At 42.1% G+C, this 26,834-nt stretch overlaps 1 protein-coding gene and 1 long non-coding RNA gene across 8 annotated transcripts in view; one reads left to right on the forward strand and one right to left on the reverse strand.

The window, feature by feature from the left end:
* The window catches only part of LOC148773935 (uncharacterized), a 57,935-nt gene extending 31,285 nt beyond the window's left edge, over positions 1-26,650 (forward strand). Inside the window, exons 6-7 of one of the 2 annotated variants that reach the window (XR_016036443.1) lie at positions 12,779-13,012; positions 19,801-26,650. This is a non-coding gene — a long non-coding RNA (uncharacterized LOC148773935). Of the gene's footprint in view, positions 1-12,778 lie in introns of both variants that reach the window. The other variant, XR_016036442.1, reaches the window with a different exon arrangement.
* Positions 1-26,834, reverse strand: part of LOC148773936 (ferroxidase HEPHL1-like) — a 226,320-nt gene that overhangs the window by 18,423 nt on the left and 181,063 nt on the right. For 5 of the 6 annotated variants that reach the window (XM_088832474.1, XM_088832477.1, XM_088832476.1 and 2 more), the window contains exon 10: positions 5,226-5,371. In XM_088832474.1, the coding sequence (XP_088688600.1) occupies positions 5,367-5,371 (5 nt within the window). In that variant the 3' untranslated portion in view covers positions 5,226-5,366. Of the gene's footprint in view, positions 1-5,225; positions 5,372-8,120; positions 8,346-26,834 lie in introns of those variants that run through there. The other variant, XM_088832472.1, reaches the window with a different exon arrangement.

The raw sequence follows: 26,834 nt of genomic DNA on the forward strand, positions 1-26,834 counted from the left end.
GAACAAAATGTGGTCTGTTCTTATGGAGCTACAGTTGTAGTGATGGTTGTAATGGTAAGATACAGATAAGTAGATAATGTCAGATAGCAGTGACTGCCAATAAGAAAGAATAGAGTTAGGTGACAGTGAAACAGTATGGAGACATTAGGGAAGTCCTTTTTAATAAGGAGACAGTGTGACAGGGATGTGAATGAAATGAGAGAACAAATGATACAGGTATCTCGGGAAGATCAGTCCAGGCAGAGGAAGCAGAGCAACTAGTGCAGAGGCTCTGCAGTGGAAGCATGCTGGTTATATTCACACAACAACGGGGACACCACAGAGGCTCGAGCCGTGTGAGTAAGGGAGAAGGGAAGGAAATTTGATCAGAAAGCACTGGGGTTGGGAGGTGTCTTTAGAGCTCCTTTATGGAATTTGGATTTGATTCTGAGTGAGTTAGAAGCTGTTGCGCGGAAGAGACATGATCATGAGCACAGGGGTGGCATGTCTTTAAAGGATCACCCTGGTTCTTGTGTACAAATGGAGATGAACTGGAAGCCACTCCAGAAATCCAAGGATGAGGTACTAATCACTCAAACTGGGTGGATGCTGTGGAGGACGTTTGGAAAGTGGTCAGATTCTAGATAGGTTGCGAAGTCGAATGACAAGAAGTGCTGGTAGGTTGTGAGGTGGATACGCAGAAGCGGTTTCAAGGAGGACCCCAAGGGTTTCGGCCTGAGCAGCTAGAAGAGTGGGATTACCATTTGTGAAAATGGAGAAACTAAGGAGTGGAAATGAAGAGTTTGGTTTTGGAAGGATTGGAAAGGAAGGAGTGGGTCTGTGGTGAGTTGGCAGTTGGATGTACAGATATGTCCATTGATATGTTTATGTCAGTGTTTACACACACATGCGTACACATGTTTCTGAAAGTGCTTACCTCTTGTGCTTACAGTTCATGCGCTCTTCGTACCCCAGCAACACTACACACACCCTGTTCGAACCTCTGTGCCTTTGCTCGCATTTTTTGTTAGAATACTGATGGCCATACTGCCAGTACAGGCAAATACTCATTCAAAAATCCTGTGTTGAGGGACTGACATGAAGTCTTTGATAATTTTGATTGCTTCATAGGTCATGCTGCTGTATCTTGTATTGTGTTTACAAGCTTGTGCCTTCTTTTGAACTCAAGGATAGAGTTTTTCAGGTGTCTTTCTCTTAAAGCCCTGGCTTACTGCAGAGTTCTAATAAATGCCTCTGTGCTGTAAGTTTCTGTCATTTGTCTTTATAATCTAAGGCTTGTGAAGAAAATGGTTTGGATTAGTCAGCTTCAGTGTAAGCTTATACATGTATTTGGCAAACTTAATATCAGTGGCAGTTTCTTGGAAACGATTTGATCCATGTAGCTACTGAATATCTAGTTGATGGGAGTCTGAAGGCCTAGAAACTGATGCTGCCAAGGAAACTGAAAATGCAGGAAGTTCATGAGAACAGTACTTCCGATCATGTGAGAATGTCTGCAACACGTCCCTGTTTTTTCTGTACTGTGCGTGTGATGCTTTCTCAAGTCTGGAAAACTGTCAAAATGCAGATTTCTTTGGCCCTAACATAGGCATAATGAAATAGGATTTGAGGTGGTGAAGAATGTCTGATCCTCTCCTACCCTTCCCCATGTCCATAAGTGTCTTCTCCATGTCTGTTTCTCCGTTGTTGCCCTATAAATAGATTCTTCAGTGCTGCTTTTCTAGATGCCATATATATGCATTCGAATACAATATTTGTCTTTGTCTTTCTTACTCTCTTCACTCTGTGTGATAGCTTCTAGGTCCATCCACCTCATCAGAACCGACTCAAATGCCTTCCTTTTGATTGCTGAGTCATATTCCATTGTGCATATGTACCACAGCTTCTTGATCCATTCATCTGTCAGTGGACAACTAGGTTGCTTCCATAGTCTAGCTATTGTAAATGGTGCTGCAGTGAACAATGGGATACATGGGTCTTTTTCAGCGTTGGTTTCCTCAGGGTATACGCCTGGGAGTGGGATTGCTGGGTCATATGGCGGTTTTATTCCTAGTTTTTTTAAGGAATCTCCATACCATCTTCCATAGTGGCTGTATCAATTTACATTCCCATCAACGGTGCAAGAGTGTTCCCTTTCCTCCACACACTCTCCGGCATTTATTATTTGTAGATTTTTTTGATGATATCTCATTGTAATTTTGATTTGCATTTCTCTGATAATGAGCAGTGTTGAGCATCTGTTCATGTGTTTGTTATCCATCTGTATGTCTTCTTTGGAGAAATGTCTGTTTAGGTCTTTTCCCCACGTTTTGGTTGGGTTGTTTGTTTTTCTGGCATTGAGTTGTAGGAGCTGCTTGTATATTTTGGAAATTAATCCTTTGTCTGTTGTTTCATTTGCTGTTATTTTCTCACATTCCGAGGGCTGTCTTTTCACCTTGCTTATCGTTTCCTTTGCTGTGCAAAAGCTTTCAAGTTTAATCAGGTCCCACTTGTTCACTTTTGTTTTTGTTTCCATTACTCTAGGAGGTGGGTCATAGAGTATCTTGCTTTGATTTACGTCATTGAGTGTTCTGCCTATGTTTTCCTCTAAGAGTTTTATAGTTTCTGATCTTACATTTAGGTCTTTAATCCATTTTGAGTTTATCTTTGTATAGGTGTTAGGAAGTGTTCTAATTTCATTCTTTTACATGTAGCTGTCCAGGTTTCCCAGCACCGTTTATTGAAGAGCCTGTCTTTGCCCCATTGTAAATTCTTGCCTCCTTTGTTAAAAATAAGGTACCCATAGGTGCATGGGTTTATTTCCGGGCTTTCTATCTTGTTCCATCAGTCTATATTTCTGTTTTTGTGCCAGCACCATACTATCTTGATGACTGTAGCTTTGTAGTATAATCTGAAGTCAGGAAGGTTGATTCCTCCAACTCCATTCTTTGTGAAGTCTGCTTTGGCTATTTGGGATCTTTTGTGTTTCCATATGAATTGTGCGATTTTTTGTTCTAGTTCTGTGAAAAATGCCGTTGGTAATTTGATAGGGATCACGTTGAATTTGTAGATTGTGCTTGGTAGTATAGTCCTTTTCACAGTATTGATTCTTCCGACCCAGAAACATGAAATATCTCTCCATCTGTTTGTGTCATCTTTGATTTCTTTCATCAGTGTCTTATACTTTTCTGTGTACAGTTCTTTTGTCTACTTCAGTTCAGTTCAGTCGTGACTGACTCTTTGCGACCCCATGAATCGCAGCACACGAGGCTCCCTGTCCATCACCAACTCCCGGAGTTCACACAAACTCATGTCCATCAAGTCGGGGATGCCATCCAGCCATCTCATCCTTTGTCGTCCCCTTCTCCTCCTGCCCCCAATCCCTCCCAGCATCAGAGTCTTTTCCAGTGAGTCAACTCGTCGCATGAGGTGGCCAAAGTATTGGAGTTTCAGCTTTAGCATCAGTCCTTCCAATGAACGCCCAGGATCGATCTCCTTTAGAATGGACTGGTTGACTCTCCTCACAGTCCAAGGAACTCTCAAGAGTTTTCTCCAGCACCACAGTTCAAAAGCATCAATTCTTCGGCGATCAGCTTTCTTCACAGTCCAACTCTCACATCCATACGTGACCATGGGAAAAACCATTATGCCATTAAGAGATATTAAAAACAGGTTGAGAACCTTCAGTATACATCTAGTGGGAGTCCTAGAACAAGGGGCTGTAAGAATGACTAAGGAATGATAACTAAAGAAGTACATCCTGAAATTTTCAGAACTGATAACTTGTCAAACCTCACATTAAAACTACGCTGTGCATACGAAGCAGGACAAGTAAAAATCAATCGCAATGAGAAACATTCTTTGCAACTAGAAGGCTAGAGACATTCTTTGCAACTAAAAGCTACCAGAGAGAAGAAATCTCCAAAAGATGATCAACTGTGCAGGCTTCTCAACAGCAACAATAACAGCTAGAAGATAATGAACTAATATCTTTAAAATGCTGAGTGATGATAACTTTATCCATCTAAAGCACCACTGCAGGTTGAGGACAAGAGAAAGACATTTTGGGGCAAGGACTAAAATAATTTATCTCTGGCATACCCTATCTATAAGAATTTCTAAAGAGCATCCTTTAGCAGAAAGAAAAGAGAACCCCAAGATAGGATGAGGGTGTAGTTTTTGGCAAAGTCACTCAACAATGATAATAACAGGACCATTTATTTTTGTAAAGGTTCTTCTGAGTCTCTGGAAAATAACAACAAGGAGTATTAGGTAGGTTAAGTATGCTAGGAACGTAGTCTTGTTCAAGAAGATGGAAGTGCTGAATACTTTTAACTGTAACTTTTTCTCATAAAGCTAAGTATAAGTACATATTGTAAATGTATGTATGTATTTAATGAGCACCTGCTATGTGCCAGACACTGATCTAGGCTCTGGGAATAAGACCCCTGGGGGGAAAAAACTCCTTGTTGAGTTTATACTTTAGTAGAGGGGGAAACAGTGTCAGACTTTATTTTTTGGGGCTCCAAAATCACTGCAGATGCTGATTGCAGCCAGGAAATTAAAAGCCGCTTACTCCTTGGAAGGAAAGTTATGACCAACCTAGATAGCATATTAAAAAGCAGAGAGGTCCAACCAGTCCATTCTAAAGGAGATCAATCCTGGGTGTTCATTGGAAGGACTGATGCTAAAGCTGAAACTCCAATACTTTGGCCACCTCATGCGACGAGTTGACTCACTGGAAAAGACTCTGATGCTGGCAGGGATTGGGGGTGGGAGGAGACGGGGACGACAGAGAATGAGATGGCTGGATGGCATCACCGACTCGATGGACATGAGTTTGTGTGAACTCCGGGAGTTGGTGATGGACAGGGAGGCCTGGCGTGCTGTGATTCATGGGGTCGCAAAGAGTCACACATGACTGAGCAACTGAACTGAACTGAGGAGGAAACTATATATTGTTTAAAAACACTAGTAAGCACAAACAGGCTTGAAAGAAATACATTGGTAAATAGGAAAAGATACGCTTGACAAATGTGATGGTCTGATGAGGAAACACACTGGTGTGGCAACAGTGACGTCAGATAGAATACTGTTGACAGTGAGCACTGAAGCGCATTGGGCAGCTGGAGCATTGATTTAACACCTAACACAGCCTTAAAAGTGAAAAGTGACAGGATCAGAAGGAAAAGGGAGGAGCCCACAGATTAGCGTATCTCTATTAACACAGATAGGTGGGGACTTACCTGGCGGTCCAGTGGATAGGAATCGCCTCGCAGTGCAGGGGACATGGGTTTGATCCTTGGTCAGGGAACTAAGATCCCATGTGCTGCAGGGCAGCCAAGCCCACACACCACAGCTAAGACTCGATGGAGCCAAAGAACTACCTATCCTTAAAAACAAAAATGAATAGGTAAACAGAAAATTAGTCAAGAAAACACGTATACCTTGTTTTATTGCACTTCCCTTTATTGTGCTTTGCAGACAGTTCACTTCAGTCACTTCAGTCGCTCAGTCATGTCCAGCTCTCTGTGACCCCATGGCCTACAGCCCGCCAGGCCTCCCTGTCCATCACTAACTCCCAGGGTTTACTCAAACTCATGTCCATTGAGTTGGTGATGCCATCCAACCATCTTATCCTCTGTCGTCCCCTTCTCCTCCCACCTTCAATATTTCCCAGCATCAGGGTCTTTTCCAGTGAGTCAGTTCTTTGCATCAGGTAGCCAGAATATTAGAGTTTCAGCTTCAGCATCAGTCCTTCCAGTGAATATTCAGGACTGATTTCCTTTAGGGTGGATTGGTTGGATCTTCTTGCTGTCCAAAGGACTCTCAAGAGTCTTCTCTAACACCACAGTTAAAAGCATCGATACTTCAAGGCTTAGCTTTCTTTATAGTCGAACTCTCACATCCATGCATGACTACTGGAAAAACCATAGCTTTGACTAGACGGACCTTTGTTGGCAAAGTAATGTTGCTGGTTTTTAATATGCTATCTAGATTGGTCATAACTTTTCTTCAAGGAGCAAGTGTTTTTAATTTCATGGCTGCCGTCACCATCTGCAGTGATTTTTGGAGCCCCCCAAAATAAAGTCTGTCATTGTTTCCACTGTTTCCCCATCTATTTGCAGTGAAATGATAGGAACAGATGCCATGATCTTAATTTGCTGAATGTTGAGTTTTCAGCAAACTTTTTTCACTTTTTCAGCTCTCCTCTTTCACTTTCATCAAGAGGCTCTTTAGTTCTTTGCTTTCTGCCATAAAGTTGGTGTCATCTGCCTATCTCTAACCCAGCGTTTCTCATGATGTCCTCTGCATAGAAGTTAAATAGGCAGGGTGACAATATACAGCCTTGATGTACTCCTTTTCCTATTTGGAACCTGTCTCTTGTTCCATGTCCAGTTCTAACTGTTGCTTCCTGACCTGCATACAGATTTCTCAAGAGGGAGGTCAGGTGATCTGGTATTCCCATCTCTTTCAGAATTTTCCAGAGTTTGTTATGATCCACACAATGGCTTTGGCCTAGTCAATAAGGCAGAAGTAGATGTTTTTCTGGAACTCTCTTGCTTTTTCCATGATCCAGCGGATGTTGGCAATTAGATCTCTGGTTCCTCTCCCTTTTCTAAATGCAGCTTGAGGATCTGGGAGTTCTCAGTTCATGTACTGTTGCAGCCTGGCTTGGAAAAATTTCAGCATTACTTTACTGGCATATGAGATGAGTGCAATTGTGCGATAGTTTGAGCATTCTTTGGCATTGCCTTTTTTTGGGATTGGAATGAAAAGTGACCTTTTCCAGTCCTATGGCCACGACTGAGTTTTCCAAATTTGCTGACATACTGAGTGCAGCACTTTCACAGCATCATCTTTTAGAATTTGAAGTAGGTCAACTGGAATTCCATCACCCCCACTAGTTTTGTTAGTAGTGATGCTTGCCAAGGCCCACTTGACTTCACGTTTCAGGATGTCTGGCTCTAGGTGAGTGATCATACCATCGTGATTCTCTGGGTCGTGAAGATCTTTTTTGTATAGTTCTTCTGTGTATTCTTGCCATCTCTTCTTAATATCTTCTGCTTCTCTTAGGTCCCTACCAAATCTGTCCTTTATTGAGCCCATCTTTGCATGACATGTTCCGTTATTATCTCTAATTTTCTTGAGGAGATCTCTAGTCTTTTCTCTTCTGCTGTTTTCCTCTATTTCTTTGCACTGATCACTGAGGAAGGCTTTCTTATCTCTCCTTGCTATTCTTTGGACCTCTGCATTCAAATGAGTGTGTCTTTCCTTTTCGCTTCTCTTCTTTTCACAGGTGTTTGTAAGGCCTCCTCAGACACCATTTTGCTTTTCTTCATTTCTTTTTCTTGGGGATGGTCTTGATTCTTGTCTCCTGTATAGAGTCACGAACCTCCATCGACGGTTCATCAGTCACTCTGTCTGTCAGATCTAATCCCTTGAATCTCTTCGTCACTTCCACTGTATAATCGTAAGGGATTTGATCTAGGTCATACCTGAATGGTCTAGTGGTTTTTCCTACTTTCTTCAATTTAAGTCTGAATTTGGCAATAAGGAGTTCATGATCTGAGCCACAGTCAACTCCCAATCTTGTTTTTGCTGGAAGGAAAGTTATGACCAACCTTGATAGTATATTAAAAAGCAGAGACATTACTTTGCCAACCAAGGTCTGTCTAGTCAAGGCTATGGTTTTTCCGTGGTCATGTATGGATGTGAGAGTTGGACTGTAAAGAAAGCTGATCGCCGAAGAATCGATGCTTTTGAACTGTGGTGTTGGAGAAGACTCTTGAGAGTCCCTTATACTGCAAGGAGATCCAACCAGTCCATTCTAAAGGAGATCAATCCTGGATGTTCGTTGGAAGGACTGATGCTAAGGCTGAAACTGCAATACTTTGGCCACCTCATGCGACGAGTTGACTCACTGGAAAAGACTCTGATGCTGGGAAAGGTTGGGGGCGGGAGGAGAAGGGGACGACGGAGAATGAGATGGCTGGATGGCATCACCGACTCTGTGAACATGAGTTTGAGTGTAGTCCGGGAGTTGGTGATGGACAGGGAGGCCTGGCGTGCTGTGATTCATGGGGTCGCGGAGAGTCGGACACGACTGAGCGACTGAACTGAACTGAGAGCTTCTCCATCTTTGGCTGCAAAGAATATAATCAATCTGATTTCAGTGCTGTACATCTGGTGATGTCCATGTGTGGAGTCTTCTGTTGTGTCGTTGGACGAGGGTGTTTGCTATGACCAGTGCATTCTCTTGCAAAACTCTATGAGCCTTTGCCCTGCTTCATTCTGTACTCCAAGGCCAAATTTGCCTGTTACTCCAGGTGTTTCTTGACTTCCTCCTTTTGGATTCCAGTCCCCTATAATGAAAAGGACATCTTTTTTGGGTGTGAGTTCTAGAAGGTCTTGTAGGTCTTCCTAGAACCGTTCAACCTCAGCTTCTTCAGCATTACTGGTCAAGGCATAGACTTGGATTACTGTGATACTGAAGGGTTTGCCTTGAAAACGAATAGATCGTTCTGTCATTTTTGACATTGCATCTAGGTACTGCATTTTGGACTCTTGTTTTGCAGGCACCACAGTTTTTACAAATTGAAGTCTCGTGGCAACCCTGTGTTGAGCAAATCTGTTGGTGCCTTTTTATCCAACATCTTTGCTCACTTCATATCCCTGTGTCACATTTTGGTAACAATTATCAATTGATTAGTCAATTATCAATCAATTAGTCAATTATCGTGGTGTTCACAGGCTTCACACTTACATAATTGTGTGTGTGTGTGTTTCCTATGTTGAAACAATTTGGATTTGGAGGAAATATCCCAACAAGATTATAACCTCAGCTGCCACCAGGTATGATGAAATCTTCAACCTAAAAACGTACTCAGAAAAGATAGCCAGGTAGAACCAGGCTTAAGGCCTGTTCCTTACTAATTCAGAATATTTGAGGGAAAGCCAATCTTTTTTTAAAAAACTCAAAATTATCATCTTAAAATTAAAAACAAATGAATGCTCTTATATATATATACACACATATATATATTCTTCTTTGATCTTTTTGACATTTCTGTGATGACTAGTGTTATCATCTCTGTGTTAAAGATGTGGAAGCATGCACAGAGAGGCTCGGTGCTTTGGCTAAAGTCACCCAGTATTAGATTTCCATTTCCAGTTGTCCATTGTTCTTGCAAGTTACACCATAAATTGTTTAAAGGGATAGCATGTTATTTTATTCTAAGTCATACACATTAAAGCCAAAATAGTGAAACGATATGAGCAGATAAAAAATGAAACATGTTAAAGATGTTATTTTAATTCATAGTTGGCCAAATTGCATATTAGAGAGTCATGGTAAAATAAACGATTTGGCCATATTTGAGGAATCTTTCATTTTTTGACCGCTTACTTAATAGAATAAAATAAGACCCTGCAGTATTCACAAAGGAACAGATGACCTCAGACTTTTTACCAAGTATAAAGCTAATATTTATACTTATTTGAATTGTCACAAATTCTAAGTGAGTGGAATCCATATTCTTATGATTTTATGTAACCTAAGGTACATGGAAAATAAATCTTGGGAAAATGAATTTCTATAAAAGTCTTAAGATTATATGTAAAATGTTGTGTTTTGTATGGGTTAATGTACTTTTAAAATAGATCTTAAATTATGTGTTTTCTCAGTTATCACTAATTAGCAGCTTCTGTTACACAGATTAGATTGAAATCTATAAAGATCACAATTGAAAAACATACATTCCTTATTACCATATCTGAGACTGCTGCTAGTGTTATCGGACAATGCTTTCTCCCTTAAATGCAATTTCATTGGGCCGAGAAGGAAAGAAGGGGAAAGGTTAATTCAACAAAGACAAAAATGTCTTTTCTGGGAATTCATCCTTTGAGAAAGCCGTTAATGAGTGGTTTCTCTCTGCCATCAACTATTCGGTGATGCCACAGGGTCAGTAGCAAACAAAACAAACCAAGTCCTTGATTTCTGTGCAGCAGCCTTACTTGGGAGATTTATTTGTGTATTCTTTGAAAGTTTAAAATGTATTTAAATCACTGCTGCTGCTGCTGCTAAGTCACTTCAGTCGTGTCTGACTCTGTGTGACCCCATAGACGGAAGCCCACCAGACTCCCCTGTCCCCAGGATTCTCCAGGCAAGAACACTGGAGTGGGTTGCTATCTCCATAATTCTAAGGAGAGGGTTTGAATTAGCATTCCTGGTCACCTCTGGGCCACACACAAGCCATTCTGTCATACAGTAATTCTTTTGTGTTAGAAACTTGAGATGGGGCTAAACTAAACCAACACTGCCCTTTTGGGGACTCATCCCAGTTATCTTGGGGATCCTGACCGGGCCAGAATCCTTTTGAAACTGGTTCGACCTCCTCAAAACCCTGCCATTTGGTTTTCTGGAACCATGGACCACCCACTTCCCTGACTCAGCAAAGGCATTGTGACCCTCCCTGCTGGGACTGTGCTCTGGGCTAGAGAGTCACTCCTGCAGAGTGTGAGCAGCCTACAGTCATTGGTAGCGTTTGTCTGGTTGAGCCTTTGAGAAATGACTAGAGAGTAACCATAACAATGGTTTCCAATCAATTGAGTCCACTTAATACTCCAAGCACTGTTCTAAGCACGAAATCATTCACTCCCCTAGACAACCTTGTGAGGAAGATGGTCGTTTTACAGATGAGAACACAGAACCAAGGTTCAGTAGCTGGTGAGTGGTAGAACTGAGATTCAAACCCAAGCAGTCTGATTCTAGTATCTAGTCTTTACTGTTAACCCCTCTGTTATACTGTGCTGTTGAAAGACTGGCTTCTAAAATTATGACAGTCAAGTTGGTGGTCCTTCTCTCAGTGAACCACATATGCAAGGAGATCCAACCAGTCCATGCTAAAGGAGATCAGTCCTGTGTGTTCATTGGAAGGACGGATGCCAAAGCCGAAACTCCAATACTTTGGCCACCTCATGCAAAGAGTGGACTCACTGGAAAAGACTCTGATGCTGGGAGGGATTGGGGGCAGGAGGCAAGGGGACGACAGAGAATGAGATGGCTGGATGGCATCACCAACGTGATGGATACGAGTTTGAGTGAACTCCGGGAGTCGGTGATGGACAGGGAGGCCTGGCGTGCTGTGATTCATGGGGTCGCAAAGAGTCGGACTCAACTGAGCGACTGAACTGATGCTAATAATTCTGACAGTGGTTGAAATAGTTTTAGACATCTTGTTTTGGAGTTATCTGGGTCACATCACTTGATTTTTCTGGACCCCTGTTTTCTTATTTGTAAAATGAGGAGACAGACCTTCACCATTTGAAGGTAGATTAAATGTTTGGAATGACCAGAAATCAGTTTGAACCAATTTTAAAAAATAAGTTTAGAAAATAAATTCAGCAGTCCAGAGCAACTTTGGATGTGTGTATATGTGCACAGGGCCATTGACGACAGAAGAATAAATGTGGTAATAACTTTGTTTGAGTTGTTCTTTCTTCTGTCTAGTTTGTGATACTTTCAGGACATAGGTAAACATTATGTTGTATCATTCCTTTATGATTCACTTTGAAACATTTAAACGTCAGTTTGATCCCCAGTTGTTGTTCCTCTGTATGACTTTTGAAAAGTTCTTTAATCCTTTGTGACCTCAGTTTCTTCATCTATGAAATGGGGATCATAGTATTTACTCTTGATGGATCTCCACCCCCATAGACGTGTCTGTTCAGGAGTTAATCTCTATAATAAAAACAGTATTAAGAAAGATTAACAGAGAATATATGTAAAATGCTTGGCATTATGCAGGTACTCAACAAATACTAGTCTTTGAGTTCTTCTACCCCAGCTCGAAAAATAACAATGGCAGTAACAGCAGTGATTCTTTCCTAATTTGGAAACTTAGAATGTATGCACTTTGTCAATTTATGATCTAATCTTCACATGTCGGAGCTTTTTTTAAAAATAATATTGTCTCATTTTAACTTTATGATTCTTATGGTCACTTATTTACCCAAACTGATACACTGAACTTTGCACCTGTTGAATTGGCTCTTTAATTACCATTTTGTTCATCAACATAAACACCGATCTGCTTTTAGTCATTTCATAGCAGTTAAAAACTTTAGCTCTGGACATAATTCGTCCCCTTAATTCTTTTTCTCCTAAGCCTTTATTATGTCTGGGACTTCGTTGTGTGTTTGCGTAAATTGATTTCTCATATGTTTTGTTCTAGTTACGGTCAGGTTTATTCAAGCACTAGACAACAGATTCTGTCATAAAATCATCTTGTAACCCCAAAACAACTGCTCTTACAAATTAAAAAATGAGTCTATGCCATGATGAGACCTCCACTACTTCTATAAACCATGCAAGAAAATACTATTTTTACTTTATGGTAGTACCTTTGCAATATTTCAGTGTCTTCAAGAACAATAAATTTCTTTAGCCGAAAGGGGCTTTTGAAAAATGATGAAATTGCATGCGGTCATTTTATAGATGAGGAAAATTAAGTAAAGGGGATAATGAGTTGCGTAAGATCACATATCTATTGATAGAACTGGAACTAACATCCTGAGTTCCATATTCTAATACGAACCTCTTTCCATCATACCAGTTTAGGGAACAGATTGACACAGATTTTTGTGTTAGTCTCTCTTCTGTCAACAGTGTTACCTTATATCTGTCCTAAAGACATTGTTTGGAGAGCTTTCTTTTTTGAAGAATAGCATCAGTCTGTCAGAGAATCGTTTTTGGTCTGTAGGGTTGCTATCTTACACTTAGTATTTTGTTATCTAGGATAGCGAACGACAGCCGACAGGTCCTCCAGGAACCTGACTTTGCTCAGTCCCTCCTGAGGGATCCAGATACTCCTACCATAAGGAAATCAAGAGGAACTTCCACTCAAGGGATATCCACACATGCTCCTTCAACTCAGCTGGCCGTGGCGGATGACCAGAGAAGCACAGCAGGGAGTGTCCACAGCAAAGTGAGCAGCTACCACGGCAGCCTCCACAGGTCCCGTGATGGCAGGTGAGTTTTATCGGCAGCTTAGTTTATCTCATGTGCTGAGTTCGAGTCATACGGTGTCCAAAGGAAAAGCAGCCAATTCTGAAACAGGAGTTGATCTTTATTGACCTTTCTGAACTTTGCTAGGTTCAGTTGTCCCAGATTATGGTCAGGCTTAATGCCAGCCAGAGGAGTTTAGACGCGATACAGCGAGCAACCAAGTCATTGCTCATGGGAGAGAAGGCAGAGTAAAAGTGGTTATTTTAGTGAGATTAACTTAGCAAACAATTATGGAATACCTACTCTGTCAGACACTGTGTGAGTCTCTGGGAATACAAAACTGATTTCGACATGATCTTTGTTCTTAATAAGCTCAAGAAAATAGGGTAGTCATTATTTGTGTTGTAGTTGAAAGCATGGGGTCTAGAATAATAAGCTTCAGTTTCCTCATCTGTAAAATGGAAATAGTAATAATATCTGTCCCTTAGCAATGTTGTAAGAAGTAAATGAGATAATATACCTAATGGCTCAGAACAGTGCCCATCTCAGTAAGTACCTGTTATCAACTTTTATTATCAGTAGGATAAGGTAATAATTAAAGTAAAATGCAAATATCATGGTATAGTCCAGAGGTAGTCAAATTTTTCTATGAAGAGAAAAATAACTAATATAATAAATACTGTATTATAAATGAAATAGCCTAATAAATAACTTTAGGCTTTGTGGGTCACATGGTCTTTGTTGCCACCATTCATTTCTGCTGTTAATACCATGAAAGCAGCCATAGACCGTACGCAGTCAAAGTAGGAGTGGCTGTGTTGCAGTAAAACTGTTTCCAAAATAGGAAGGGGCCCGATTTGACCAGCTGGCCACAGTTGGCCAACCCCTGTTTGGTAGCATGGATGAGGAGGGGGTGATTAAATCTGGTGGGGAGGAGGTGGGAGAAAGCTTCCCAGAGAATGTCTGAGAGTGGGCAGGGTGTGCCTTCTTGTTATATTTGGTGGTAGAGACACTAGAATTAGAAACCTCTTAGGAGCTCTGCAGTAATTCAGTTAAGAGACGTTGGAGGTTTATGAAAGAACAGTGACAGTGCCAAGAGAGTAATAGCTGATCTGAAAGATATTCAAAAAGAAGAAATGAAAAGATAGGAGTTGGTGATGGATTCAAAGCAGTTGGAGAGAAGGAATGTGCCAAAAGAAATTTTTTTTAAGATTTCCAAGCCTGGGAAACCGAAAGAATGAACATTATGATGCCCGAAATTCTCCCTTCTGTGTTTCCGTGGCTGTGCTGTATCCTTCCAGGCTCATTCCAGCCTTTCTTTCAGTCTTCCCTGTCCTTGTCATGTAGGATACGATTCCTCGACGTACTCTCTTTTTAGACCTTCTTGTTTGTCCTCTCAGCTCGCTTGCTTTTGCCTTCTAACTTGGTCAGCGACTCTAGGTTTTGAAAAGGAGCCGCCTTTGACATGTTTTCTATCTTGTATCCGTTACCTTTACGTGTTTGCTAACTTTGATGTGTTTTCTCTCTTGTATCCATTTCTTTTATTTCCCTTGCGAGATTTTTGAAATATTTTAAATGTTTCCTTTCTACCAGTTCCATCCTTCATTCTTTGTATCTCTGGTCTTTTTCACCTTCTTCCCCAACTGCTAACATAACCAATGACCTGTTTTTAAACCACCATCAAAGATCCTTTCTCTTTGCTGCCTTTTCCTTTCATTCAGCACTCCTAAGTGAAAAGCGTTCTTCTAGGTGCTAGGAACGCAGAGATGGAAGACAAAAGAGCAGTAGGTATGATAAGATCATACACAGTGTGCTTTGGGATTCCAAAGAAGAAAGCCTTTTAAGTCACTGTGGAAAGTCTTGTTCACAAACAAGGCAGTACTCTGATTTGACTAGGGTACAGAGGCGGCAGTTGGAAATCTCAGACAAGGAAACAGCTCATGCAGAGGCAAGGAGGACGGAAAGGCATTTAGGTACCAGGGCCACCGAAGGAGACGAAACATGCTGAGGAGTTCGGGGTTTGTTCCCCTAGAGCAGTGAGAAACTATTGAAAGACTTTGAGCATTGGGGTGATGAAATCAGATTTGGGTTTCAGGAAGATCACTTTGACAACAGCATAGGAGAGGAGGTTGTAAGGAAGCCCAGTTGGGAAGTTTCTAGAGTAAAACTAGAGCTCTTAAGTTAAAACACTCATAGAGAGAGAGGAAACCAGAGAATCTTTGAGAATACCTGCCTCCATGAACTGCTAGCTCCAGGTGGCATGAGTGGTAAAGAACCCACCTGCCAGTGCAGGAGATGTAGGAGACATGAGTTCGATCCCTGGGTTGAAAAGATTGCCCGGAGGACGAAACGGCAACCCATTCTTACCTGGAGAATCCCATGGACAGAGGAGCCTGCCATGGGGTCACAAAGAATTGGACATGACTGACGTGACAGCATAGAATGGCTCCATGAACTGACTTTCAGCAGTATTTGATATTTGACATTATTAGCCTCATCCTTTTCAATAAGGAATGAACAGTTATATGACAGCTCTTATGCATGTGGCATTCTGTGTGTTTAGAGATATGTAGAAGAAAGCTAAAGTCTGCTTTCCAGGAGAATAGAACCTCACGGGAACGGTAGGACATACACATGATAACCAATTAAAAATAGTTCAAGCTAGCATATAATTAAAACTGTGCGTGTTAGAGATGATCATTGTTATAGAATTTCAAATGAGCAGATTGGCTCCTCTGAAAATATCTCAGGAGATAAATAGGGTGAGCAAATGATAGTAGAAATAATGAGTTCCTACTGAGCAGAGAGTTTCTGAAGGGGGTTAAATGTAGGGGAATTTTAGCTTCTGTGATCTAAATGAAATTCCAGTTTAGGTAAGAAAACTTATAATCTTTAATATAAAATAGTGGTAATTAAAAAGCTGCGGGATGGAATTCCTTGAAGCTGAATCAAAAAGGACATACCAAGAACAAGAGCATCAGTCATCATCAGTTCAGTTGCTCAGTCATATCCAGCTCTTTGTGACCCCCATGGACCGCAGCATGCCAGGCCTCCCTGTCCATCACCAACTCACGGAGCTTGCCGAAATTCATGTCCATCGAGTCAGGGATGCCGTCCAACCATCTCATCCTCTGTCGTCCCCTGCTAGGAGAAGAACAAGATACAGTAATGAAAACAATACAGTAAGAATAGCCTAGCATGTGATTCAGAGAAAATGCTTATAAACCACATGAGGGTCTCTATGAAAGTTTAGTGTCATGGAAACTAGGGGATAGCGTATGCCCTCCTGTGGTGGCCTTTCTTAACTCTCTGCTTAATTAAAATCACACTCATCCTTGAAGTCCTGCTTAATTCCCATACCATGGCAGCTAGTTAATTGCTTTTTAAACATTCTTTGAGTGTGACCTATTTTCAGTACAGTTTGTTTTTCCCTCAGCTAAGTTTGCCGTTTCTGGAGAATGTGAACTTGCTGACAGATGTCTGTATATCCCTTGACAGTATCTAGCCCTCTGTTGTTCTTTAGTTGCTAAATCATGTGGGGTCTTTGCGACCCCATGGACTGTAGCCTGCCAGGCTCCTGTCTGTGGGATTTCCCAGGCAAGAATAGTGGCGTGGGTTGCCATGTCCTTCTCCAGAGAATCTTCCCAGCCCGGGGATCGAACCCACGTCTTCTGCATTGGCAGGCAGTCAGATTTTTTACCACTGAGCCATGAGGGAGGAAACAAGTCTGTCAAACAACTTTAGAAATAATTTGGGCATGCCATCTCATGGATATTTCTGTCTGCGTCAGTCAGTGTTTAAGTGTACACGTTAGCACTATATTTTGGCCGTGGTTTTCTCATCATCTCATGTTATCTTGGCTGTAAGATGACACGTATGCACACATATCTGCTTCTCAGTACTCAGTCTAGTCCAGATTGCTTGATGGATAGTTACTGATCTCAGTGCTATGTAAAATAAAATAGACTTAGGTAAATATACCTACCCATAGGTATCGACTTCAAAGAATAAGCAATTGGTAGTTAGATGAGAGGATATAGAAAAGGAAATGGATGAGTAACGGGGTGAATTTGAGAATGAGAGGTCAGTTTGGTACGTGGGTGCCATTTTCCTGTGTAGTCAAGTCCTAATTATCCACCTCAGATAAGGCAGCTCTCCACCTGAAGGGTGTCTACTGACCCCACTCCCTGCAGCGGAGAGGCTCGTCCTTCTGTGAAGGGGATCTGGCTGTGCATCCCCACGAGAGTTTTACATGGTACAGAATTCTGGTTGAAAAGTTTTTTTTCTCTCAACATTTCAAATATATTGTTTTCTGGCTTTTGGTATTGTTAAGGACTCTGCTGTCATTCTAACCGTTGGTCTCTTTTAGGTCTGTCCCCTTTTCTGAGACTGTTTTTCATGACTCCTGTCCTTGGAGTTCTGCAGTTTCACTGAAGGGTGTATTTCTTTGTACTTCTCCTGCTAGTGGTATACAGTACCTCCTTGGTCTGTGAATTCACGTGTTTAGCAGTTGTGGAAAACCTGTAGTCATTCTCTCTCGAAATATTGTCTCTCGTAGATTCTCTCAATTCCCTCCCTCCTGGGAATCAAATTATTGGGTTGGCCACAAAGTTCATTCAGGTGCAGAAAAGCCATACCATCTTTCGGGCCAACCCAGTATACTCCTATTCGACCTTCTCATTCTGCCTCCATTTCTCGTGACATCACTTTCACATTTTCCTTGTCTCTCTTATGGCATTCTGGATAGTTTTATTTTCACCTACTACCAGCTTATGAAATTTCTCTTCAAACAGCAGCCTGAATTGCTGTTTCTTATTAAATATTTCAGGAATCCTATCGAATGATTTTCCATTTCAAAAATTATGTTTGTAGACTTTTTTAATCTATTATTTCAAGTAATTCCTTGTAGATTGGTAACCTGTGACTATATTTCCTATTTCTGTAAACATTACATACTTACCTATTCTGTCATTCAGTATTTGACAGTTTCAGTATCTGCAGTTCTAAGTTTGATGCTGTGACTCAGTCATAGTGGCTTGTTTTCTCTTGTGTTTGGTGGCTTTATATTTTGAGCTCTTTGGTGAATCAGTCAATGGGAATCCTGGAGAAAGTATTGTTCTAGCTGATTGATAGGAGGCACAGCTAACCTGCAAACACTTCAGCCTATGGGCCTGGTGATTTAGGCTAGCGAGGGAGTTCCTGGCTCCCTTTCTCAGCTTACCAACTGGCCTAAGGCTCACCTTTCCCAAATGAATAGCAACCACACTTGTGTGACCTTTCCCATCTCATCCACCTAATAGCCCCTGCTTGATGAGCCCTAACTCCTTATTGGGCTGGTCCCAATTCATCATAATTTTTGAAGTGGGGGACTCTTTGGAGATCTCCCCTCAATCATGAAAGATCTGTAATATCTCAAATAGTGAGTTCTTTCCAGATTTAACTGGTTCGGACTTTGCTGACGCTCCTACTCAGACGTATTGTCGGAAGTCATACTGTCTGAAGAAACCTGAGCATATTTATTTTCCTAATGCTCTACTTTAAGACAAACTGCTTAGCTCTTTAACAGCCTGAACAATAGGAATGAACTCAATGACCTTAACCAGCTACAGTGCGTGCAGTCACGTCAAACTCTTTGCCACCCCATGGACTGTAGCCTGTCAGGCACCTCTGTCCATGGAACTTTTCAGGAAAGAATCCTGGAGTGAGTTGCCATTTCCTCCTCCAGGGAATCTTCCCGACCCAGGGACTGAACCCATATCTCTTGCGTCTCCTGCACTGCAGGTGGATTCTGTACCACTAGTGCCACCTGGGAAGCCAAATTACCTTAACACATTTTATAAAATCACTGATAAAATATTTGTGATTCACTAGAGGGGTTTCTGGAGAAGGAAATGGCAACCCACTCCAGTACCCTTGCCTGGAAAATCCCATGGACGGAGGAGCCTGGTAGGCTGCAGTCCATGGGATGGCTAGGAGTCGGACACGACTGAGCGACTTCACTTTCACTTTCATGCATTGGAGAAGGAAATGGCAACCCACTCCAGTGTTCTTGCCTGGAGAATCCCAGGGACGCGGGAGCCTGGTGGGCTGCCGTCTGTGGGGTCGCACAGAGTCGGACACTACTGATGTGACGTAGCAGCAGCAGCAGCAGAGGGGTTTCCCCAGTGGCTCAGCAGTAAAGAATCTGCCTGCAATGCAGAAGATGCACGAGACCCAGGTTCAGTCCCTGGTTTGGGAAGATCCTCAACCCAATCCAGCATTCTTACGTGAAGACTCCCATGGATACAGGAGCCTGGCGGGCTGCGGTCCATAGCGTCACAAAGAGTCAGTCAGACACAGCTGAAGCGACTGAGCAGTCAGGCAGGCCGAGGAAATAAAATGGAAGATTTCATATTCGACATGATCAGGTAGGTGGTTAGTAGTCTTTGGAATCAAAAATACAATTCACACCTTAGCTTTATCACTTACTGTAAGACTCTAGATAAGTTGTATTTAATTAGAAGACTCAGTTCCTCATTTGTAAAGCAGAATACAACTTATTGTGTTATTCTGAGGAATAAAGGAGATGATGTGTATACATTCACTGAGGACAGAACCTGAGGCACAGTACATACTTAGTAACTAGAAGCTTCTATGACTATCACATTATGTTGTTTCTATTTTACTATTCCCATAAACTACTCAAATGTTTCCTTGAACTGGTGTGGTGTGACTTCAGAGACAACTGGAAATAAGATTTATTGGCATATCTTTACTATAGTGATGCGCTAGAATTTACTTTATTGAGTATTTTTAATACCATTATATGATAGAGTAAAATGATGATCCTCGAAAGCAGTAACAAGAATGAAACAGTGACAGTTTCCATGGGACAGAAAAGTGCCATAGGTCACCAACCACTGAAATGAAAGAATTATCTAAGGTGATAGAGACTAATGCTTGCTATAGTTCAGAAGCTGGCAGACTACAACCTACAGAACAAATCTGCCCCAATTATGTCCCTGCGAACAACGTCATCCGGAAACACTTCCAAGCTGTTCATGTATTGTCTGTGGCTGCTTTTCTGTGATTGTGATTTCCATTGGGCCCAGCCTCTGACAGATAAAGATAAGAGGCTTATGGAAGCTTCCTGATGGGAGAGACTGACTGTGGGGGAAACTGGGTCTTGTTCCGATTGGTGGGGCCATACTCAGTAAATCTTTAACCCAATTTTCTGTTGATGGGTGGGGCTGTGTTCCCTCCCTGTTGTTTCACCTGAGACCAAACCATGGTGGAGGTAATGAAGACAATGTCGACCGCCTTCAAAAGGTCTGGTACATGCACTGGCACACTCAGCGCCTCCCCATCCTGCAGCAGGCCACTGCTGACTCACCCCTCTGCCAGAGACTCCTGGACACTCACAGGCAAGTCTGGGTCAACTGTCTTGTGGGGTCACTGCTCAAAGCTATGGTTTTTCCTAGAGTCATGTATGGGTGTGCAAGTTGGACTCTAAAGAAAGCTTAGGAATTGATGCTTTTGAACTGTGGTGTTGGAGAAGACTCTTGAGAGTCCTTTGGACTGCAAGGAGATCAAAGCAGTTAATCCTAAAGGAAATCAGTCCTGAATACTCAACTGGAAGGACTGATGTGAAGCTGAAGCTTCAATACTTCAGTCACCTGAAGCAAAGAACAGACTCACTGGAAAAGACCGTGATGCCAGGAAAGATTGAAGGCGGGAGGAGAAGGGAACGACAGAGGATGAGATGGCTGGATGGCATCACCGACGCGATGGACATGAGTTTGAGCAAGCTCCGGGAGTTGGTGAAGGACAGGGAAGCCTGGGGTGCTACAGTCCATGGGGTTGCAAAGAATTGGACCTAACTGATCACACAGACCACAGCCTTGTCTAACTCAATGAAACTGAGCCATGGGCGCCTGCTCAAGGATGACACGCAAATTCGTGAAGCATTCCATATTTTTAAATAACCTCTTGTGTGTTAACTTAAATAACAAATTTTTTGAAAATAAATACTTTTCAAATAAAAAAAAAATAAACTAAGGCATGCCGTGTGGGGCCTCCCAAGATGGGCGGGTCGTGGTGGAGGGGTCTGACAGAATGTGGTCCACGGGAGAAGGGAATGGCAAACCACTTCAGTATACTTGCCTTGAGAACCCCATGAACATTATGAGAAGGCAAAATGATAGGATACTGAATGAGGAATTCCCCAGGTCGGTAGGTGCCCAGTATGCTCCTGGAGATCAGTGGAGAAATAACTCCAGAAAGAATGAAGGGATGGAGCCAAAGCAAAACCAGTACCCAGTTGTGGAGGTGACTGGTGATAGAAGCAAGGTCCGATGCTGTAAAGAGCAATATTGCATAGGAACCTGGGATGTTAGGTCCATGAATCAAGGCAAATTGGAAGTGGTCAAACAGGAGATGGCAAGAGTGAACATAGACATTCTAGGAATCCGTGAACTAAAATGGACTGAATGGGTGAGTTTAACTCAGATGAGCATTGTATCTACTACTGTGGGCAGGAATCCCTTAGAAGAAATGGAGTAGCCATCATGGTCAACAAAAGAGTCTGAAATGCAGTACTTGGATGCAATCTCAAAAACGACAGAATGATCTCTGTTCGTTTCCAAGGCAAACCATTCAGTATTATAGTAATCCAAGTCTGTGCCCCAACCAGTAACGGTGAAGAAGCCAAAGTTCAACGGTTCTGTGATGACCTACAAGACCTTTTAGAACTAACACCCCCAAAAGATGTCCTTTTCATTATAGGGACTGGAATGCAAAAGTAGGAAGTCAAGAAACACCTGGAGTAACAGGCAAATTTGGCCTTGGAGCACAGAATGAAGCAGGGCAAAGGCTCATAGAGTTTTGCCAAGAGAATGCACTGGTCATAGCAAACACTCTCTTTCAACAACACAAGAGAATTCTCTACACATGGACATCACCAGATGGTCAACACTGAAGTCAGACTGATTATATTATTTGCAGCCAAAGTGGAGAAGCTCTATACAGTTGGCAAAAAAAAAAGACCAGGAGCTGACTGTGGCTCTGATCATGACGTCCTTATAGCCAAATTCAGACTTAAATTGAAGTAAGTAGGGAAAACCACTAGACCATTCAGATATGACCTAAATCAAATCCCCTATGATTATACTGTGGAAGTGAGAAATAGATTGAAGGGACTAGATCTGATAGATACAGTGCCAGACGGAGGTTCGTGACATTGTACAAGAGACAGGGATCAAGACCATCCCCATGGAAAAGAAATGCAAAAAAGCAGAATGGCTGTCCGGGGAGGCCTTACAAATAGCTGTGAAAAGAAGAGAAGCAAAAAGCAAAGGAGAAAAGGAAAGACATAAGCATCTGAATGCAGAGTTCCAAAGAATAGCAAGGAGAGCTCAGAAAGCCTTCCTCTGCGATCAATGCAAAGAAATAGAGGAAAACAACAGAATAGGAAAGAGAAGAGATCTCTTCAAGAAAATTAGAGATACCAAGGGAATATTTCTTGCCAAGATGGGCTCGATAAAGGACAGAAATGGTATGGACCTAACAGAAGCAGAAGATATTAAGAAGAGGTGGCAAGAATACACAGAAGAAGTGTACAAAAAAGATCTTCACGACCCAGATAATCACGATGGTGTGATCATTCACCTAGAGCCAGACATCCTGAAATGTGAATTCAAGTGGGCCTTAGAGAGCATCACTATGAACAAAGCTAGTGGAGGTGATGGAATTCCAGTAGAGCTCTTTCAAATCCTGAAAGATGATACTGTGAAAGTGCTGCACTCAATATGCCAGGAAATTTGGAAAACTCAGCAGTGGCCACAGGCCTAGAAAAGGTCAGTCTTCATTCCAGTCCCAAAGAAAGGGAATGCCAAAGAATGCTCAAACTACCACACAGTTGCAGTCAAGCTAGTAAAGTCAAGCTCAAAATTCTCCAAGCCAGGATTGAGCAATATGTGAACCGTGAACTTCCAGATGTTCAAGCTGGTTTTAGAAAAGGCGGAGGAACCAGAGACCAAATTGCCAACATCTGCTGGATCATGGAAAAAGCAAGAGACTTCCAGAAAAACATCTATTTCTGCTTTCTTGACTATCCAAAGCCTTTGACTGTGTGGATCACAATAAACTGTGGAAAATGCTGAAAGAGATGGGAATACCAGATCACCTGAACTCCCTCTTGAGAGATCTGTATGCAGGTCAGGAGGCAAAAGTTAGAACTGGACACGGAACAAGAGACAGGTTCCAAAGAGGAAAAGGAGTACGTCAAGGCTGTATATTGTCACCCTGCTTACTTAACTTATATGCAGAGGACATCGTGAGGAACGCTGGGCTGGATGAAGCACCAGCTGGAATCAAGATTGCCATGAGAAATATCAATAAATCAGATATGCAGATGACACCACCCTTATGGCAGAAAGTGAAGAGGAAGTAAAAATCCTCCTGGTGAAAGTGAAACAGGAGAGTGAAAAAGTTGGCTTGAAGCTCAACATTCAGAAAAGTAAGATCATGGCATCTGGTCCCGTCATTTAATGGGAAATAGATGGAGAAACAGTGGAAACAGTGTCAGACTGTATTTTTGGGGCTCCAAAAGTACTGCAGATGCTATGCTGATTGCAGCCATGAAATTAAAAGCCACTTACTCCTTGGAAGGAAAGCTATGACCAACCAAGGTAGCATATTAAAAAGCAGAGACATTACTGTGCCAACCAATGTCCATCTAGTTAAGGCTGTGGCTTTTCCAGTGGTCATGTATGGATGTGAGAGTTGGACTGTGAAGAAAGCTGATCACCAAAGAATTGATGCTTTTGAACTGTGGTGTTGGAGAAGTCTCTTGAAAGTCCCGTGGACTGCAAGGAGATCCCACCGGTCCATCCTAAAGGAGATCAGTCCTGTGTGTTCATTGGAAGGACTGGTGCTAAACCTGAAACTCTATAATACCTTTGACCACCTGGAAAAGACTGTGATGCTGGGAGGGATTAGGGACAGGAGGCAAGGGGACGACAGAGAATGAGATGGCTGGATGGCATCACCGACTCGATGGACGTGAGTTTGAGTGAACTCTGGGAGTTGGTGTCGGACAGGGAGGCCTGGCGTGCTGTGATTCACGGGGTCGCAAAGAGTCGGACTTGACTGAGCGAGTGAACTGAACTGAACTGAGCGAATGAAGTGACTGATAGCTGCTTTTGAACTACACCAGCAGAGCTCAGTTGTTGCAACAAAAACCACATGGCTGACAAAGCCTAAAATGTCTGCTGTATGACCTTACAGAGAAAGTTTGCTGTGCCCTGCTGAAGACTGTGGCAAGAACACTGAATTTTTTCCTAAATATGTGCAAACTATTTGTACACCAGATAGTACATGTTGGAAGACAGTGAAGGACAGGGAAGCCTGGTGAGCTGCAGTTCACGGGGTCACAAAGAGTCGGACACAACTTAACGAATGAACACCACCACCACCACCACCGCCAGATACATCTGCAGTTAAGCCTAAGATGGAAGTCAGGGCTTAGGCTGTTTAGTCTGTTTCGCAGCGGCCAAAATGTCTTGTATATTTTAAAGTATTTATCCAGAAGTGCCCCTTGATAGCATTTTACAGCCTGTACATAATAGTATGAATACTTTTAAAATAAATTTAATATTCTACACTTCTAAAATATAATATTTCAAAATGTATTCTTGTTCAGTTCAGTCGCTCAGTCATGTCCGACTCTTAGCGACCCCATGAACCACAGCACGCCAGGCCTCCCTGTCCATCACCAACTCCCGGAGTTCACTCAAACTCATGTCCATTGAGTCAGTGATGCCATCCAGCCATCTCATTCTCTGTCGTCCCCGTCTCCTCCTACCCCCAATCGCTCCCAGCATCAGAGTCTTTTCCAGTGAGTCAACTCGTCGCATGAGGTGGCCAAAGTATTGGAGTTTCAGCTTTAGCATAAGTCCTTCCAATGAACACCCAGGATCGATCTCCCTTAGAATGGACTGGCTGGATCTCCTTGCAGTCCAAGGGACTCTCAAGAGTCTTCTCCAGCACCACAGTTCAAAAGCATCAATTCTTCGGCGATCAGCTTTCTTCACAGTCCAACTCTCACATCCTATTAGAGACTTAGAATATGTTTCCAGTAAGGCTCCCTCTTTCTCTCTATTACAGGCACTGAACAGTTTTGAGGAAAAATCAGTTTGGTGCTAGGAAGTCACAGGCAGGATACTTACCACTTTAAAGATTAGTTCAGTCAGTTCAGTTCAGTTCAGTCGCTCAGTCGTGTCCGACTCTCCGCGACTCCATGAATCACAGCACGCCAGGCCTCCCTGTCCATCATCAACTCCCGGAGTTCACTCAAACTCAAGTCACATCAGACTCATGTCGGTGATGCCATCCAGCCATCTCATTCTCTGTCGTCCCCTTGCGTCCTGCCCCCAATCACTCCCAGCGTCAAAGTCTTTTCCAGTGAGTCAGCTCTTCCCATGAGGTGGCCAAAGTATTTGAGTTTCAACTTTAGCCTCAGTCCTTCCAATGAACACCCAGGATTGATCTCCTTTAGAATGGACTGGTTGGATCTCCTTGCAGTCCAAAGGACTCTCAAGAGTCTTCTCCAACACCACAGTTCAAAAGCATCAATTCTTCGGCGATCAGCTTTCTTCACAGTCCAACTCTCACATCCATACATGACCACGGGAGAAACCATAGCCTTGACTAGACAGACCTTGGTTGGCAAAGTCATGTCTCTGCTTTTTAATATGCTATCTAGGTTGGTCATAACTTTCCTTCCAAGGAGTATGCGTCTTTTAATTTCCTGGCTGCAATCAGCATCTACAGTGATTTTGGAGCCCAAGAAGATAAAGTCTGACACTGTTTCCACTGTTTTTCCATCTATTTCCCATGAAGTGATGGGACCAGATGCCATGATCTTTGTTTTCTGAATGTTGAACTTCAAGCCAACCTTTTCACTCTCCTTTTTCACTTTCATCAAGAGGCTTTTTAGTGCCTCTTCACTTTCTGCCATAAGGGTGGTGTCACCTGCATATCTGAGGTTATTGATAGTTCTCCTGGCAATCTTGATTCCAGCTTGTGCTTCATCCAGCCCTGCGTTCCTCATGATGTACTCTGCATATAAAGATTAGTAGCAGGAAAGAAAAAAAAAATTAGTAGTACATACTATATATTTATAGAGAATTATTTGCTATCATTAATGTTGGAAGAGTAAAACATACCCGTTTCCTTACGGTCCTTTCATAAACAATGCTGATTCCTTTTGGTATCGTCTGGTAAAGGGGAAACACTCTTATCAGAAAATGAAGCTAAAATCTTAAGTTAGATACGATGTTGTTATTCTATTGTTGTATGTTTCTGAATCAAGATTAGATAAACAGCAGATGGGCTGCCTTCTGTGGGTGTAAATAGGAATAATGTGTTTTTTGTTTGTTTTCTACACAAACAGTTTTTTTTTAATTCTTCAAATGGCTCTAATGTGAACTTGACAGTCTTAGCTAAGCTGCTTCTATCACAGTAACACATTTCTATTTTTGAAACACAGGTTGTAGTATCAAAATTCCTTGGGACATAGATCTTTGGATTAGAAGGATGAAAGAGAAAAAAACGAAGGGGGAAACTGTAGGAAAGGAAACATGTTCTTTCGAAAATCAGTGTTGAAAAGACAAAATGATGATGCTAATACAGAACACAAGAACAATTCTTTTTTAAACCTCAGCAATTATGTCCTTGCAACAACAGAATAATGAAATTTTTCTTTGTGCATGGCATTCTAGTAAGAGGCTTAACTTTATTTTCTCATTTAATCTTCACAGCCACCTATGAGGTAGATATTACTGTATTTAACATATTATTCCCTGTA

The sequence above is a fragment of the Moschus berezovskii genome, chromosome 25 (assembly GCF_049115385.1).
Source record: "Moschus berezovskii isolate FMDL1 chromosome 25, NW_MosBer_1.0, whole genome shotgun sequence".
NCBI classification, from domain to species: domain Eukaryota; kingdom Metazoa; phylum Chordata; class Mammalia; order Artiodactyla; family Moschidae; genus Moschus; species Moschus berezovskii.